General features: G+C 40.2%; 1 protein-coding gene across 1 annotated transcript in view; it reads left to right on the top strand.

Annotated features, from left to right (window-relative positions):
* susd6 (sushi domain containing 6) overlaps nt 1–19612 on the top strand; it is a 31472-nt gene that overhangs the window by 4626 nt on the left and 7234 nt on the right. Inside the window, exon 2 of the mRNA XM_085383407.1 lies at nt 2248–2433. Coding sequence (XP_085239533.1) covers nt 2289–2433 — 145 coding nt within the window. The 5' untranslated portion in view covers nt 2248–2288. The remainder of the gene's footprint in view (nt 1–2247; nt 2434–19612) is intronic.

The raw sequence follows: 19612 nt of genomic DNA, 5'->3' as shown, positions 1-19612 counted from the left end.
TCAGCTTTTTCAGGAGGTCAGTCCTGCATTTTAAATGCAGCCCTAAGCAGTTATTTAAACCTCAACAATTGCAGTTTTTTGTCTTTCCTTTGTGCATTTTGTCCTTGATACTTCTAAAATTGACATTCATCTGTCAAAAAGATAATGAAGGGCCTCTATATAACCCGACAATAGCAGCCAGCATGGACAAATGAGAAAGCATCTATGGATCAAATGGCTGGCACAGATCCATTGCATGTGCTTTTGACTAGCTGCCCTTTGGCTCAATGCAGTGCCCAGACTGTCCTGCCAAAATTGACTTACGTCACTGTTTCCCACTGGCTTGCGCCACAGTCAGGTATGACTCTTCATCCCACTCTTAGGGGCATCAGAAAGATGGCAGGCAGTGGGTGGGCTGCTTTCCCTTGTTTGTGTTGGAAATTTGGAATATAGCCCTGTCCAGAGCACTCAAATGCTAAAACACAGGCGATTAGAAATACAATGTTGAAGTTAATTAGAACCTATCTAATCACCTTGATGCAGAAAGCACACTAAAAACACATGACTCTCATTGACTTCTTAGTGAAGCAATGAGGAAGCAGCTATATTTTAATTAAACTGTCATATCTGCATCCTGTACCTGAAAAACGTAATAAGATTCCAGTATATAGTCACTATATACTGGAATCTTATTACGTTTTTCAGTAACTGTAACTGTAAGTAACTGTAAGGACATATACACTATATTATAGTGTATATGTCCTTACAGTTACTTTCTTCTACACAGTCCAGATCATATGCTGTGTCAGTGCCAGTGGCCATCCAGCAGATCAGCAATTAAATTTGCGGCTCTCTAAGTGCAGCCATGCCATTACTGTAGGCATTAGCTTCGCAGCCTTGTGGAAATGTAATGGGCCTCTGCCTCCTCTTGAGAATATTTTGCCTGCAGGCCATCTAGTTTCCCACAGAACAGAGCCACTTCTACTTCATCCTTATCCCTCTGATGCAACATAAACAGCTCTATGTGCATCTGCATCTCATTTACGTAATGGTGTGTTGCATCGTATCACCTCAATCAACCAACAAATGCTTTTAGGAAGTTATTTAAGTTGGTATCATGGAGAGATATTGGTGGAGAGAGGATGAGGTTGTTGCTCTCTATTTGCATATTACTGTTTAAAGATGTCTCACAGTAACTCTTGATGTCCTTCATGCTTTTGTTTGCTGTCTGCCCAGAGAACTAGGTGTCTGATTTTTGCATTTGCATCTTACCTTTAAAAAAAAAAAATTACAGCACTGATTTTGATTAAACTTTTTTATACAAGAAAAATAATCCGTAAGTATTATTTTCCGTCTCCAAGTAGTATAGGGAAAAGGAATCTGAACAGACTGATATCATTGCCAATTTACAGTATATGGTAAACAAAATATGGGAATCATTTCTGAATGCATCACCTATTGCCATTATCTTTGCATACATTTTCCATCACACTCCATTGTAGTAAACAACCAACAGTATGGAATAGAATCACAGTTGAGGTGCACACATAGCATGAAAAAATCTTTAAGAACACTGTTTATTTAGATGTATAAATAATATTATGAAATATAAATGATATCCTTACAAATGTCTGAATTTTTGCTGATGCTGACTGCTTTAACAGCACAGTAGAGTGTGAGACATGATCTTCTGGAAATTAAACTTCTTTCATGATGATGGTTTTCTTAGACAAACTCCTTTTTCCCAGTCATCTGGGTCTTTGCAAAAGTTGCAGTTGTAATCACACCCAAATTTTCTCTCTCACACACATTTTTAGCCTCTGTCTCCACCATGCCCAGCCGCCAGTGTTGCTAACTCACCAGCAAGAGTGATCTCGTTACATCATCTACAACGGACTTTAACGTCTGGTTTATTTGGTTAGATGCTGTGGCAGAGCCAAGATTAGGGATCGAGTGGAGATAAGAGGAACACTGGCTAATGCTGGAGGATCCTAATAATAGATCAAACAAATGAGGAGGAAATGGACGTAGAGTCATTCATGCAGTTATTAATATTAGGAATTCAGCTGCTGTTTAATAAGATGCAGGTCAGGGCTTCACTTTGTGACTCTGTCTTCCAGCCCGTGCACTGTGGCTATCTCTTAATTCCCTCCTGTCTCTGTGTTGCTTGTGGTTACGTAATCCTCGCTGAATGTTGATAGTAATCCGCGCTCTTCCTCCCCCCTCCTCATACCTCTCTGTCCCTTCCTGTCTGTGTGGCCTGCACAGGTTAAGCCATAGAGGACTCTCCCTGGTTGTCGGAGGAAAAGATGTGCGATGGAATGGTAGCGTTTCAGACGAGAGCCCTGTCCTCCTCTTCTTCATCCTCTACCTCCTCCTCCTCTCCAGCTCACAGGCTGGCTGCCTCCGTGCTTATCCTCCTCTTCATCCTGCTCCCTCATGGTCACGCATCAGGTAAGTCACATGCTCATGGCTTTTTGAATTCTCTGCCTTTTCTCTCACACGATACACATCAAATAAACTGTTATCTTTGCCTGTCTCTTGTGAATTGATTGAGGTTATTTTCCCCTCCTCCCACAGGTCAGTTAGATTAAATCGTCTTCCTTTACCCTTGGGTTGGTCAGGTTCAGAGCGGCAGCTAAGAGCTCAGTCCCACACGCTCTGTGAATCCATTCACTGTCCTAATGAGTCACAACAGTTTTCCTCCCCTATTGAGTGAAACAGAGAGATGCGGTCACATTTCTGTCATAAGGTTTTAATCAACCATGACATTTAGAACCCTCCGAGAGCTTTTGGCACGGCTAGACAACTTTTGTTATTGCCCCACAACAACCCTCAGATCAGGTTTGGCGTTTTACCCTGAGGTCCTACATTATTTGGGAAGTGTCAGGTTTTAAAACTGAATTCATTGTTGTCTAATGGAGGGAAATTTGGTCTTGCACGTGGTAAACAGTAACATAATACAGGAACTATAAAGCTGATGTCCTTTGTTTCCTCTAAAGAAGTGTAATGTCGATGCTGTGGACTTGCTGAACCCCTCCACTTGTGTCAGCTTTCTTTTCTCTTCCAATCTTCCAGTCCCCTCCCCCCTACATACACACAAAACGCAACCACACTCACACTCACATGCACTTTCCACACATAGCCAGCTTGTGAAATGTGCCAGATGTCCTTGCCACAGAGTGCAAGCATACTGTGTGAGCGTGTGTGTCTGTGTGTGTGTCTGTGTAAGGAGTGGTTTAAGGCTCTCAGATGTTTATATGCATTAATTGATTTTCTTCTTTAATTCCTTAAATAAATAGTGTGTTTATGAGAGTCAGAAACAGCAACAGTAGGAGTATAAAACGAGGGAGATGTGCTGTTGAGCAAGGGAGGAGGGGATTGCTAATGGCAACTGTATTATCTCTCGGTATGCCTTATGTAACACACATGACTCATGTTGAGCCCAGGGGGGCTGGTATCACGCTCACGTTCTGCGTCCAGCACACTCGCACGCATAGACTGTCTACCAATACCAACAAAAGTGTGTCCTCAAATCCCTAGCCCACGTGCTCAGGGTGCTGTAGAAGATTGTGTGTGTGCACACGCGTGTGTGTATGTAATCAAGTATTTCTGTTTGCTGTTTTGCCTCCTGTAGGGCTGAACACAGATATTCGAGCCACTTCATTCTTTTTGACACAGAAAAAGGAACCTGCGCCTTTAAGACTGTCAGTCAGCTTCTGGGAAGTCACAGCTAGTTCTCTATACTCGCAACATATATTTGAGCATAATATGAAGTGTCTTGATCCCTCCGACATACAGGAAAGAAAGCAAAACAATGCTTAGAAATGAATTAAAAGACAACATTGTGTTAATGAATCTCAACGTGAATGACTGTAATGAGTCTGTACTGCTGTTTAACTTGGTTCCAACAAAGGGTGTGCCACTAATGCTTGCCATGGCCATGTCAAATGATTCAATATTGGTATATGTGTACAAAACAATCCCTTTTTTAAATATATGGTAAATATTAACCTAAGTCTTCTATCCTCTTACTGCAAGCATATAAATGTTTGAATTAGGAGACAAATATTACTTTTTGATGAGTGTAAAACAGTCTGATTTGAGTCTGTGTTTGACCTCTGCAGTGATGCATATTATACAGTTGAAAGGATGTAGGCTCATTTAGTTGTTTATACAGCATTTCAGAGGATTGTTTTATGTAAGTAATCTTTGCATGACAATATCAGTCAGCTCAAACATAAATATAATCAATTGTGCACCCTGTCTCACATGGGATGAAGAGGACTAGTACTATTATGGTATGTAAATTGTACAAAACAGTCAACATTTTTAAAGAGAAAGCTCTTGTTTTTTGTTTTTTTTCTTTTGTAAAGAGAGACATGCTTTTGTAGGCCAACAAACAGCCTACTGTAAAATAGTCTGCTGTGTGCACTACATTTCATGGAGTTTTACCATAATTCTGAAATATGTGTGTCGTCTGTCCATTCCGTGGCCCTTCATTTGCTTCTGGAAAACAAATGTTGCACACCCTTGCTTCAGCACTAGACTTTTAAGCTCTGTAGCATTCTAGTCTTGCTGTCTTTTTAGCAAGTTGCTTGAAGGAATCTGTATAAATCAAACTAAGTGTTGAAGTTTTATAGTGATTTTGTATATACTTTTTTTCTTTCTTTTTTTTAAACTTCCACTTTTATGCAAAAAATTGTTTGTCATGCTGCAACTAGCTGTTCAGGAATGCAATGGAACATTTCAAACGCTGCTGCGTGTTAACTGATAAAAATCCAAAGGTTATTTTTAACTGTTGTAGCTCTGTAAGTTTTTTTTTTTTGTTTTTTTTTTACTTACTTCCGACCACTTCCTTACAGTACATAAGGCAGTGTTTAAGCTGACTCACAGTTCAAACGTTCAAGTGTCCTATAACACTTAATATTTTCCTCTTTGGCATTAATTAAGTCCAAATGAAGATGGCTTATGCACAAGTTTTGGGGGGGTTTTCAGTACAATATTTCAGATTTCCTTTGAGGTTTCTGGGGTATCTTTTCAATTCAAGCACCGTATTATAAATTTAAATATTTGATCACAATCACAAGGAACTTGTAATGAGCAATGAAACATTTAGAGTCTTAGCTCCTTAGTAAACAGAACTTGAAGCTCATTTCATTCTTCTTAATTGAGCCCAGATCGCACAAAGCAAGATGAACCTGATATTTATTGATGAGACTCTGGTAAACTATGTCAGGATTAAAAAAAGAGAAAGAGAATTCAGCCAAGAAAAGTCATTGGAAATAATGGTAATACGGAGGGTTGGCTGTAAACATAAGTGCCATTAGAACAAGACACGAGTTGCAGCATTTACAGCAGAAGTATGGTGTTAAATCGATAATTAGAGTCAAATTACCATAAAAGCAAAACACTCATGTTAAAGCGTTAACTTCATCATTAGCTACTGGCCGTTTCCTTTCGCTCTCCTGCTCGACATACATAATTCACACAGGTAATCCCTTGACGTGTTCCAGGGATGGAGATTGCTGTGGAAATTTCATGAATCTAAAATTTCATCACAGCCAACAGGCCTATTCCAGACTCCAGCAAACAGCAGTGTTGATGATGAATAGAAATGGATACTAGAAAATATACTATAGTCCATTTAAATAGAAGTTTACACTACAGCAGAGAGCAGCATCAGATTTCTACTTCAAGTCTGTGTAGGTTTTGTGGATATAACTCTTTTAGGAAATTTGACCTTTAGCTGATGGAGAGAGAAAATGATAGACATTAACCGTTTGAATGTGCTTTGCCTGTCTTTGGTTCCTTTAACACGTCCGGGAAAAGCTTTAAGCGCCTGTATTTTCGGCCTCATGTTCTTTCTGGAAAAGGTCAGGAGAACAATTTCTTGTAACTGCTAATACAGCCTGTTAGAAAGTAGTTGCAAAGCCTTCAGAGTCTAGGTATTTTTAAAACTGGCTATGTCTTGTCTCTTGTCATGTCTTTTATATCTGTCGTTCAGCTGTTCATTGTAAACAAGATTACCAGAAGGTTATCTTCTGGGTTAATGTAAATGGCTCTCTGGGATTTGTGTTTGTGATTGCTTCACATGATTACATTTGCGTTTATGATTCTCGACATTCTTCCCAAAGTAGCAACATACTAAACAAAACATCCTATTCATTGAAGCAGGGTGCCAGTAAACAAACATGGCTACGAAGCAGCACCTTGGGTTTTGTGTATGCAAAGGATAAATAGCATCAGTCTGGAGGATTTTCAGGGCACAGTGCAAACGCTGCTTGTTTCATGTCTTTTCTGAGTCTATCTGACATCCCACTATGCTAGCTCCACAGAGCTCAGTTCCTAATATGGTGTCAATTCCTAACAGTAAGCCTTTGTGGTTTGTTTCAGAGGAAGTGAGCCCAGACAGTGAGTCAGAAGTGAAAGAGCAAAGATGGAAGCTCAGAGGGTCTATTCACATAACTGCATGCTGCATGTTTTCTGCTCTAAATGTGTTGTGTATCAAGAGCCAGAAAGGCTATAACTTTCCCAGTCAAATAGATAAATATTGCCCCCCCCCCCCCAAAAAAAAGAAAGAAAATTATCCTCTGAAGTTGAGTTAAAGCTGTACATGAAAGCACTAGCAAGGACCAGAAACAAGCCCGCTGTGTGCTCTGTGTGGTGGTGACATTAATGTATGTTCATGTGTGAGAAAAGGAAACGGCTCTCCAGGGCTCTGGGAAAAAAAAGTATAGGATAAAGAAAGTGGTGGAGGGAAGAGGGAATGAGAGCAGGACAGGGTCCAGAGGGCTGCATGTTTAATTTCCTTTGTAATTTGTGTTTTTAACAGTCAATTGTTGTGCATTCATGGAGTAAATACATTTTTCTCTGCCTCATCAAGAGCTATTGTGCTCATAAATCCATTTTTCTTGGCATGTCATAAATCAGTCCAACCCAAGGAACTTTTTTTCTTGAAGGCTCAGTTTTAAGTCTTAAAGAACAAGACTTGACAACTCTCCTCTCTCTATAATAATGGAGAGACTCTAGTGGCTAACATAGCGTCATTGCTCTGACCACAGAGGAAAATATCTGAATGGGCCATGCCCTACTTCTTGCATCTTCAAACAGGATAAGTCTTTGAAACTTGTTGCTTTATGTAGCAACAAAATGGTGTGTGTGTGTGTGTGTGTAACAAAAAGACCACAGTGTGTGAGTCTCCTTCTACACTATTGGTTTCCAACCATCACAGAAAGTTTGCTAGATAGGCTGGGTTTACAAACAGTGCAGCCCAAGGGAGGGGGAACAATTGTTCCTATGCAATTAACTCTTCAGAAAAGCCCCCTAAAGTCCTGTTAGCAAGGCGGTTGCAGGCAGGCAGGAGTAATCCAACACACTGGCTACTGGCTCCTTACTGAAATGTGAGAACAAAGAAGGCTTTTAGCCCTCTATAGCCCAAATCACAGCAAGCTGCACCTCCCCTAGATCACCACTCAGCAATTAGGACTGCTAACTCAAGTCTGTGTGTGTATGTGACTGTGTGTAGAACACACTAGAGCCTTTTTTTTATATGATGTCTCTCTTCTTCTCTCGCTCTCCTTCTCTCTCTTCCTCTATGTGTAAAGCCAGCCATTAGCCAGGTGAGACTGGAACCCATTAGCAGCAGTCTGGTCGAATGCAGCAGCCTTTCTCTTTCATTACCTGTGTGTTTATCACTTGAGCCATCAATCTCTGCTCTCATCTTGTGTCATTTAACAGCTCTACCAACCAATCAAGCCCTAAGGGGAAACTTTAAATGCCTCACCAGACAAAGAAATACTTCATGAAAACAGATGCTGCAGTGTGGACAGGTGATGCAAGACTATCTCATTCACTTTAAAGTGTTGACCAGACAGTTCCATTACTGGTACACGTCCCAGATGGCCAGGATTATTGTTAGCTACACAGTGCTGCCTCCCAGCTTTTTGCCACTAAGCTTGTCACAATGTATGATTTACATTTTTTTCTTTAGTGTTTATCTGTATTTTAAATTTTCTTCCCATTGATTTTGGTGCAGTTTTTGGTTAACATGTATATTGTCCTGTCCTTAAGATGCTTGACTAGTCCTTTGCCATTGACAGATGTTTCATCATAAAGGTTAATGAATGTCAAACAAGGAAGTAGTGGTACAAGCGCACCACCAGTAATGTACAAAATGTACACAAAGCTGCTTTTATAACATAACCTCACTCTTACTGGTTACACCTCAGGCTGATGTAGTGTGTGTTGTGTTAAAATCTATGCAGTTATCATGATTAAAACATGCCGCTTTGTTGTTTAAAGCTTTGGTTTTGGGCCTCTTTTCAAAAACTGAGAATCATTTTGAAGCAACATTAAGGCTGTGGAGAGGAGAGGCGGTTTGTAAATTGTTTTCCAGTGAGATGTGTGTGGTTGTCTGAAGCAGCAGGCAGTCATAATGATTTCCAAAGGGCCTCATCTGAGGGACCAGCCTGCTGAGTAGAGGACATCTCTGACTAATGAGCTGCTAAATATATCCCCCAGTCTCCTGTCTTGTGTTGCTTTTGCTTCTGCTTTTTTCTTTTTGTCATTTATTCACTCAATTTTTCTTAACGTGCATTAACTCCCAATGTTTTTGCCTACCTTTGTGAATTTCTGTTTTCTGTTTCATGTTTTTTTTGTTTGTTTGTTGTTGTTGTTTTTTTGGACTTTGCATTGTCAAGCTGTCACACCTTTATGTTAATCTCTTTCTGTCGTTGACTCTTTTTTTTCTATCGAAGTTCAGTCTCCTTTTTTTTCTGCCTTGTCTTTTTTCCCTCCTGTCTCGCCTTAACTTTGATGTGTGTTTTTCAGGCATACTGAAATGGTGTGGGCTGGGTTTTTTTTCCCTCCTTTTTTTTGTATCACACCGTTAGTCAACAGCAACATCCTGTTCAAACAAGTTCATCAGCTCACACATAAGGCTCCGAGCATCCCACACACATATGCTGAATCTGCCAATGGTTGAGACATCCAAGCTGTTTCAAACTGTGAGCAATCGTCATGAGCGCACATGACGTGGGTGCATCGTGCATCGTGAATGGTTTTCTGTGTAGCAGTATGGAAGGGTAAAATGGAACTCACACTTAATCTCATGAAAATGTCGGCAGGATCAAGCATTGCTGCAAAGGTGTTATCACTACTACAAATACTCTACATGGTTTAGGGAACGAAGCTGACCAGATTAGCTTTCACTGGACTAAGACAACTTATCTGTTCTGTTGTTGACTTGGACAGCAGCAGACAGTACAAACCGGTACACTGAAGTGGAGTCTTTACACATCTGCATGGAGCCTTGCACTACATGTTTGATAATGACCTTTATCTCATCAAGATCCTAGCTTAATGGAGGAACGGAAACTCTAGCTTGCCTTGAATATATGCAATGACTTTACAGTGTGCACAATCTGACACTGAGTTAACGTCGAGAAAAGTTCAGGAATTTGGTTTTAGTGATAGGGGCCAATGATCAGCTTTCTGCTGATTTGACCAACCCCCATAATATAATTGGAAAAACAATGTTATCTTGCTTTGTAGCTCAGTTGATCTCTGACACTGTTGGCAAATAAAGCTGCACTTCCTGTTGCGTGTCAATGAGGCCTTCCAACGCATCGCCATTTGAAAGCTTTTACCATGAAGCAGAACAGCGGCTACAACTCCAAAACATAGAAAGATACTTGGCTATACAGAAATGTTTTTGTCCTTTTACCTCAGCAGTACCTCTTTTAATGGTACCTATCATGTTTCAGCCAAAACTGCAAAAGTGAAGTACATTGTAGATATGTGCAGTGTATGTTCAAGCCTCAACATGTGGAGCTGTGCCGAGGCAGTGAAAATGGGAGAATAATGCACTGCCTCGCCACACAAACCCTAACTGTTACCCTAACTGTTACTTCAGCTTTACTGCAACTCTTCCTTAATCTCCAGCTTTCATTTTAAAAAATCAACTGGTTTAATAACTAAATAACTTCTCCAAAGTGCATATTGGCTGCTCAAATACAGTCACTCTCATGCAGAAAAAATGGAAAGCAAGATAAAATTTGTCTGACAGATTTACTGTTATTGAGCCAAGGGGAAGGGCTGGGCTGTACATGTGCTATCCTGCTGCATGCGTGCCGCTTGTTGTCATGGGTGGAGGTGCTGTACAGCTGTTTCTCTTTAACCAACTGAAATGCAGTTGGTTAAAGAGACTCTTATCTGATGTTCTTGCATAGAGAAATCAGAGAAATACCATCGCTTGATTTTGCACATGCTTTCAGTATTGAAAACGCTTCAGTATTATTTGTGTTTACTGTTTTGCAGGCCTGAGATGGGTTCTCACATAAAGCACATCCCCTTAGTCTCACCCTCTTGACACGGCTACTGACTTTGCAGTGAATGCATTGTACGAAACTTGGCTGTGGTCTCAGGAGAATGTCCCAATTACCAATCAGCATTTCCTGTCTATTTCTCATTATTTCGTGTTTCTTTTTCCTTCTTTTCTTTTGTCTTGTCTCATCGCTAAAACTTTAAACAGCCCATTAGTTGGAGTGTTGAGATATTTCGTGGCCAGTTGGCTTAGGTCCACTCTAATGCCCTCTGTGCTTATTACGTAATTTGTAAACAGCTCTCTGTGACAAACAGCAGCCAAATGGTGAAAGTGTTTGTTTATGCTACCCTGGAATCCATTTGGATAATTGTGTTAGCATTTACAGGAAGCCGGCTTGTGTATATCCTGAATATCCTATTTTTGTATTTGCATATCTATTTGTATAGGTGTCTTCCATCTATCAGAGTCAAGAAATGTCTTTTAAAGTGCTTATTTTGTCTGACAAAGTGTTTAGCCAACACACTTAGATTTAGAAATTATGTGTTTTTTTGGCTCTTCATTTTCATGCAATGAATTTGCTAAATATGTTTAAATTGAACAGCTGGGGCTTGCATTTGTAGGCTGAAGTTATTACTACTAGTTGTTTATGTCGCTGCGCTGGAGTCCCACAATTTAGTTTTGATAATGTATTTGGCACATTTAAAAATAACTAGAAACTTGTGACACTCTTAATGACTGGAGGCTTGGCTAACTTCTAAATATGAACAATTATTCTATTGTTTGTAAATGACTTATTTGTTGTTCATTGTTTTGTGCTTCCTCTTTGTGCTCTCATTCACAGTGCTAAAATGTAGTGTGGGTAAAGTTGCCCTCCTGGCCGCAGGGCCATTCAGGCTTTGAGTTTTATAACATAGCCGTTCATGTCCATAAATGGCTATGTTTTAGGTCTACCCAGCAGTATAAACTGTACTTTGTAATTGCCTTATGATGATACAATAGTTATCTCTCCTTCTCTTTCTGGACCACTTACTAATAATAAAATCAACCTGCGTTTCTCGCTTGAAACTCTGTTGTTTTGTTTTTACCCTTTTTTCAAGCTATTATGTTTCTATATTCTTAGAAATACATCATTTTATATTCAGTGTTTTCCATCAGGGATGTTTGGCCAAAGAAATCAATTTAAAACTAAAGACGAGACTGGAATCATTTTGTATTTATCGCTGTTTCATACGAGCCTGGAATTTTTTGGTCGTGAATCATTTTTGTCTGTGTTGAATACAGGCAGGAACATCTTTGCTTTATTACTCTATTCAGTAGGACTGACAGTAAGTGGAGATGTCATTATCAAGTTTATATTGCCCCTGGTGTGTATGCAGTTTCTGAAATAGTTAGCCTCTGACATACTGAACACAATTCATTGCTTGCTAATATGTGAATTTAAAGTGCTAGCTGCTGTTTCTTTGTAACAGTTGTATCTCTGATTAGGAGATAAGGTTGCCTCTGCTATACACAGAACAAACAAAGGGTATAAATGGATCAGGCTTTACAGTAAATAGTCTATCGGAAAGTGTCTGGATTGTTCCCCGGGAAACCTTATGAGAAAATTAACTGATCGTTACAGCAGAGTAAACAGACTTGCAGTGTTTCTTCTTAGATTTGCCACAGACATCCTTTGACGTTCTTAGCTTGTTATTAAGAGTGTTTGGTAACAGTTTAAGGTTTTATGCTGAAGAAACATGAAACGGTGTATTGTCAGCTAAGTATGTTAAGTATATGGGCCAACTGTTACAAAAAATGTGAGGCACACATGGACAAGAAACAGCATACCACTTCTATCAGCAGAGCAGGCTGCAAGTGTTAAGAGGTGACACACACTCATGCTTGATGCCATTTGTCCACCCTCTCGGTGACTTGCTCAAGCAGTTGCTCTGTCTTCGTCCAGTTGGACTTCATTACGTTGGTGGTAAAAGCGAGGCTGCAACAGTGACTGCATTGTCTGAGTGTGGGTAACATTGTTTCTGTATTCCCTGCCTTTCTCTTTTTGACAGGTATAGGATACCATAATCCTGTATTACCCGATGTTGACATAACAGAAGTAAACATTTATTGTTCTTGCTAAGTCTTCCAGTGCTCTGCAGTACGACTGCTCCATTTATTCGTGCTTTCCCTCTAGCCCAGAGGTGTCAAACTCATTTCAGTTCATGGGTCAACACGGTGCAATTTGATCTCAGAGGAGCCAGACAAGTAAAATGAGTGCATTAAAAAATCCCTTCCTTTCATTGAAAAGATGTATAAGTTACTTGTGAAACCACTGAGATTTAATGAGCCATTCATTCACAAAACACCCTGAAATCTCTTAATAAAAATAAGTGCAGTTTTGTCAGTATGTCTCAGATTACAAAGCTGTTCAGTGGAATACACTGAACCCTTTGGCCATATGTTGGACATCTCTAGCTCTAGCCAGTGTGTTGTCTGTAATAAACTTGTGTCCTGTGCTTTTGCAGTGAACCTGTTAATGAAACAGCTCACGCAGGACTGAAAGGATGAGTTGGCCAGAAAAGAGCAGCCAGCTGCAGATTGAGCTTATGTCACGAGCACGAGTTTTATATAACATTTCTTTGCTATTATATCTCGTACACTGCTCTCAGCAGTGGCTCTGCTACTATTAAAACACCAGCATGCCAGCTCTGGTGAGCAGGGTTGGTGATTTCACCCTGACTTTCACCTTCAACAAATGTTCCAGGCTCAGCATTCATACCTCTTCAGGCTGTTAAGCTCACACTGTTGAAATATGATCAACCCACAGTTGCACTGACACTGCTTTGGTTGGGGGGGGGGGGGGTTGTGTGTGTGTGTGTGTGTGTGTGTGTGTGTGTGTGCCTGAACACATGCACGTGTATGTAGAAGGGGTCCCACACACTCTTTTGTTTTCCTCTGAAAGCTGAGAAGAAGGAATGTCTGCCTCCCAGCTGTCCTCAGCAATGAGGGTAACAGCAGAGCGAAGGGGGAGCTCACTATTCGCCTCCTCTAACATCCTCCCATCTGTTACATGGAGGCTGAGAGTGAGTGTGTGTCTGTATGTTGAGGTCACACAATAGGGGTACTCCCCCTTGCCCTTACCCTTAGTCGCCTTGGCCTCTCATGCATATTTAACCCTTTAGATGCAAAGTTGTCTGTTGCCCTATTCAGAGGCACGCTGCTTAAATCTGTCACTGTGCCCCATCCCTCAATGAGCAGGAACAATGGGATGTATTGGCAGCACACGTGGCTTGCTAAATGCATTGCAACAGCAGGGGGGTAATGGGTGTGGAGGGGGAGGGGGAGGATGCCTCTACCTGCTTAGAGGCGATGCAGCGTGGGTTAGTTGCTCTGGGGTGCAGCTGCAGGAAGATAAGTGGCGACTGGATGGCTAAGTTTTCTGCAAAATGCTCCTTTGGAGGCTGGCAGCTGTTTGACTCATGTTTTCTGGCAAGTTTCCTGTTTACCCTACAAATGACAACGTTGGCTTTGGCAGCAGTGTAGATAACCAATAGTGGTTGGCCTTGGAGAAAAACAAGTATAGCCTGACTGATGCTGGATCAGGGGATGGGGGTCGGGGGAAGCTGTGTTTATACATAGGGAGTAAAAATTCAGATTCTGATTGATATTTACACATCCAACCCCTTATCCAACTTAGGATTGGCCACCAGCTAAAAATAGACGTGCGCGTGTGTTATGAGATTCAGCCAAAGTAGCTTTAGTTTTTATCGACAATAAGGTTGATAACAGAAGTAGTGAAGATGATGCTGTCGTTGATTATAGTGGAGCTGGAGTCTCTTCAGAGGGAAACAAATAGACAGCGCTGCAACTCACAGTTTTCTCGAGCTAACAATAGCTTAATGAATTTCTACGAACATTATTGCTAAGGATTGTCTTATTGCATTGGAGTCACACTGGGTTAAATATGTACACTTGGGTTTTAAGGGGTATTTATTATTTTCTTCTTTTTTTTGGGTTGTATGGAAGCCCCAAACGCAATTTCATTGTTCTTGACAATGACAATAAATAAATAAATACAAATAAATAGCAACGCTCGTTACTATAAACACAATCAAAGCCTTTGAGGCGAGGAAAACTGATCTAGTTCTGGACAAATGTTAGCTTGGACAGCTCTCACCACAGGGATAAAATGTATGTGCAAGACACCTTGTGATATACCTGCAACCTCTGCTTACATAGTGAGTAGACTGCTTGTATTTGTGAGTACTCAGGCTATTGTATAAAGGCAACATCACCTCCCTTTTCTTCATCCTCCACCTCCCTCCTTTCTTATGTTCTTCCATCTTCCAGTTAAAGCTCAGGACATTGATCAGCAGCACCTTAAAAAATGTGTTTCATGCTTTTAGATTTCAGCTGTGTTTGAAATTTATTCCAATGCTACAGTAATAGAAGTTCACTGTTTTTTTTTTAAATATTTTTTTCTTTAGTTTCATTTCCAATATTTTTTCTTTTTCATTTTTTGTGCTCTTTCTTTCTCTTTAAGCCCAGCCTTTACATATTCTAAGTGGAGTATGATTTGAGTAGGACTGTGTGTTTCAGTGTATCAGGGTTTTTAGTACAACAGGACACTGCTATTATCTGTCGCTCACATAACAAGCATCGGATGTTACATATCACCCACCTAGGTCGGCGTACTCGTTGTGTCACTGTATACTGTGTGAGATGTCTCTCTGCTTTGCTTGAATGTGTGTGAAAGAATAAGTATTACACATAGGATGTTGTGTCACATTATGCAGAAGCAATGACTCATCTAATAACTTCTAGTTTCGTGCGTACATGACCAAATTATGAAATGCTTTCACTGTCATGACTTCACAATAATAGGGTTTTTCCCAACATGTGGAAACCACTAAAGATGTGTTATCCTCCCACCAGATGAAAATAACCAAGACGCTGAAAAGTTTTTGACCTTTTTAAGTGGAGTTTAATTTACTAAAGCATGGAATACATTTGATTAGCAAATGGCCAAAAATGCCAGGAAAATACACAGACTTCTGTTGCGTAAGGCACCCTAGACCAATTGATGTAATTATGTGCAGACCAGTCATGTTTATGAGGTCCATTATAAACCAGGAAAAATCTTTTACAAATACCAAATTTGGTAAAGTCAAAACTTTTACTGACCAGTTTTCTGTCAGTAATCATTTTAGTAATATTTTTACTTTTGGTAGACCTTTCACAATGACCACACTGTCAATTTTTTATTCTTTTTGGATATTTAAAATGAATCATAACAGATTTTACCAATGGTAGAAATGAGTTGGCGAGACCACTAATTCTTTCCAATGCTACCCTCAACACAGGCTCTGGTGTACTGTACTGTACTCTAATAACAACAGCTTGGCTAAAAATCCCACGGATTAGCAGGAGAGACAGGGGAACGTGGCAAAAAACAAAAAAACACCCATCCCAAAAATGACAGCAACGTCGTCAGAAACAACAACAACAGAGGACTTGGAGGGAGGCCGAAAAATGAACAAAAACATATTTACACAGCCAAAGAGAGCATCATCATCCCCTCGGTTTTGAGCTTAATCCAATGCACCCCCCCCCCCCCCCCCCCCCCTCCCCATAGCATATATCCATGCACACAAATTCCCTCGCTCCCTGACACACTTAAACATGCCCACTGGAAAACACACCCTCTTTTATGGCCCATTGTTGCATAGAACAACCAGACAGTTGGCTACAGAAGTCATCAGTATCTGATTTGCTTTAGAGCACACCCAGCTTGTAATGGAGGATAATTAGAAATTTAATTTGCTGGGGCAAAGAGGGCTCAAACCCTTTTTCCCACTTCTGTTTTCCTCAATCCATTCCCCGCCCCCTCCAGCTCTTAGCAGACTGACTACCATCAGTAACAGATGGGAAAAGGGAGATATTCACAGCCCGTCCGACACTTTAGAGCAAGGCAGGCGATATTAACGCCCCCCGTGGTCTTAGTCTCCTAGAGCATAGCCTTAAGGCGCTGAATGTTGGGATTAGCATTCAGCCTCATGGGTGCCCTGTGTGGGCCCAGTCCTCCCAAATGTTTCCCCAACCTTTTAGCAACTAAGCTCTTTCGTCAGCTTACAACTGCGTTCTTAGATTTATTCTAATATTTTAACCTTTTCACATGTTTGTTTTATTTAACTCAATATGGTAAATGTTGGAGCATAATACTGCTGGGGTCTTCAGTGGATAATGAAGGCAAGTAGGGGATAATCTGTTGGCCACATCCTTAAACACAAATGTATTTGTACAAATGTATTATTTTTTTTTGAAATTCTATAAGTGTGCTTTTTACACTTGTTCCTTCCACTGGCTTTTACAAGGCACTTGTGACTCTCCTTTAGTCATTGTTGTTTTTCGACATTTCTCAAAAACCTGCTCTCTTGAGCAAACTCTTAACATCAGACCAGCGAGAGAACAGCTTGTGTTTAACTGTGACTCATTCCCTTCTTCATAAGCACAAAACGTGGTGTGCTGAAATCCACTCTGGCATTGCTTAGTGCTTTAATCATTTTTCCTAGTGTGTGCTTTCAAAGCTAGTATTCAATTTAGGCTGAGAGGCTGATGGAAAAGGGGGAAACAGCAAGGTTATACATTATCTTTACCACTGCACCATCTCTGGGCACCAAACGAGTGTTTATTCTTTCCTTTAACAGCCTCTATCCGTTTTTGCTTGTCCGATCCATGGTGTGGTATGAACTGAAGACTCATCTCCCCATTGCTGTAGTGCAGAGCCTCTCCCTCACACTTATGACTGTTAGTTGACACTTACCTGCCGCAACATGTCTCATTGTGGATTGTGATTGCTCAGAGCCATCATGTTCCACGGTAATGACGTATTTCTGCGCTCTTCCTTCTCTCGCTCTTCCTCCCTTCTCCTCCTGTTCTGTTTATCTCATGATGAGTGCATATTCCTGTCAGTATTTTATGATTTTACTGCTTCTCGTTATTTTCTTTACCGCTTCTAAACGTCACCTCTATCTTCTTTGGTAATTTTCAGAAGTACTTCTTTTCCCCATCTGTGCTCTTTTTGCAGTTGAATATAATTATATATTTGACCCTCAGGTAGGCTCAAACTAGTTTTGACAAGTACAGTCCCATGAGGGTATGGGTTTAAGTCAAATTTCTTCACTGCTCCACTTCCTTTTGACGTTTCTTTATTTTCCAGATCTTTTTCATCATTTTCACTTTTTAAGCTGTCATCCATTTGAGTTTCTCTATTCCCAAAGGATCCAGTAAGGGAAAAAGTGCGTGTGTGTGCATGTGTATTTTACCCATACCTGAGTCCATGTTAGCACTATAATGCAACACAGAATTACTTTTATTATCACTTGAACAGCTAAGTAATTTCATAGCACCGTTTTAATAGTTTTGTCTTAAGCTTTATACGAGAACCTTCCTGAGACCAAAGCTGACATATTGAAAAAAAGATACATTTACAGTCTTTTCCACAAATTCTTACTTGTGTTGTTCAATCTGGGTAGATAATAGAGGTATCTGATGCTGTTTAAATCATCCTTACAATAGTACAGGGAACCACACTGTGTTCCTCTGCAGTTTGTAAAAATATTCTGGGCTGTTTCTGTCGTGACAAGCAAAGGCTTGTCACTGATTTTCTTTGTGAATGCTAGTCTTGGTGTAGCAGATGCAAATGAAAACTCCAATAATGGAACTCTCACAGAGCTCATATGCAGTTCAGGTTTTTCCTGCCTTGACTGAAAGCACTTAGTTTGCTGGGCTTCTTAATGGAGCAGAAGTTCCCACATTGCCATGCATTTCATTGCCTACGGGGTTCATTCAGACTGGCCTGACTTCAGTAAACTGTGTGACCTGAACAATCTAAGCCTGTCATTGGAACAGTTTCTTACTGCCCTGTCAGCTAACACCATGATCATGCAGGAGCCTTGTTGACTTACCAACAACATAAACAAAAGTGTATGTGCTTAAAGTTACAAGAAGAGCGAGCCTCTCATTCTTCACTCACAAGTATTATACATGATTTGAGATAAAGCCAGATTAAACTCATTCTCTGGTCTCTTCTGTGTTTTTCGGCTCATTATTTTTTATCAAGCAGCACATTTAAATACAGTATGCAGTCTGAACTCATTACTATAGAATAAAGAGAGAGAACAGAGGAAGCCTTTGTTGTAATAGGTTTAAGGTATTGGCATTGTGCATCTTTTTTTTTAAATCTGTCTTTGTTGAAGAATAGCATTAACTCAACTTACATTAATATGCAGATGCATATTCAGATGCATTTGTATCTGAAGCAGTCCTGCAGATAAGAAAACATTCAAAAGAACAAAAGGATGAATGCAATTACCACTGATCTGTCTTCTGCACTGCTATTGACTACCTTGCAGTGCACCACAAAAGATCAAAACAGTGGCTAAAGGCTGTTGCCCCAAAATGCCCCCTCAGGCCTTTTTTTTGTTCCCTGCTGCCTTTCAGCCCAGGGTCATTAATTCATCACCTTACCACCTCCGTTACTACCATCCTTTACTCAGAGGTCCTTTAATCACCCACAAGCAGTTCAGGGACCGAGTCATGGTGTCAAATGGCATCCTGAAATAAGTGCAGACAGTGTTTGTATGTGTAGGAGAAAGCGTGACTGTGTGTGAGTGTGAACACTTGATACTACTTTAACACACAAAGCTTGGCATTTCTTGTAAGGAAACTCCAGCTCATTGTTAGGGTCTGATTATTACTGGTAATCTCTTTCAGTACATTAAGGCAGCTCTTTAAATATCTCTTTACAGATCCTGCCTATCAAAGCCAACATGTTTGTGTCTGTTTGGATTGTAGATTTTAATTTAGGTAGCTGCTGTAATCATGTTTTTGAACTTGAGATTCAGGATGGATCATCTAATTACATTTTGAGATGTGTGTTCTGTATTAAATCTGTGTACTATAGAAGCTAACTAGAGCATAATTAGTATTTGATTAAAAAACTAAGCAATCAAGAAAATGAATGTAGGAGCAATTATATTAAAACCAAATGAGATGTTTCAGTAAAACCAAATGTGAAACATTTGTGTGTTTCTTTGTCTTACATCATCTTTGACTTTTGGAGACTTGACAGGGTGCAGCTGCTAATCTGGTGATATCATCTGTCCTTTTGGGAAACTTTAATCAGCATTTTTCAGGGTGCTATGTTCTAAATAGTTAGTTATTCAAGATAATAACAATGTTATCTTGAGCTTAAGCCATAATGAAAAATAATTGCTAGCTTCTGCTGATAAAATTAGATGATTTGAAAGTAAAGAGGGTTTAATG

This window comes from Rhamphochromis longiceps, linkage group LG15 (assembly GCF_057381845.1).
Source record: "Rhamphochromis longiceps isolate RC_006_pf linkage group LG15, R_longiceps_female_GT1.1, whole genome shotgun sequence".
Lineage (NCBI taxonomy): Eukaryota > Metazoa > Chordata > Actinopteri > Cichliformes > Cichlidae > Rhamphochromis > Rhamphochromis longiceps.
The sequence above is the reverse complement of the archived record's forward strand: the minus strand, read 5'-3'. Positions and strand labels throughout refer to the sequence as shown.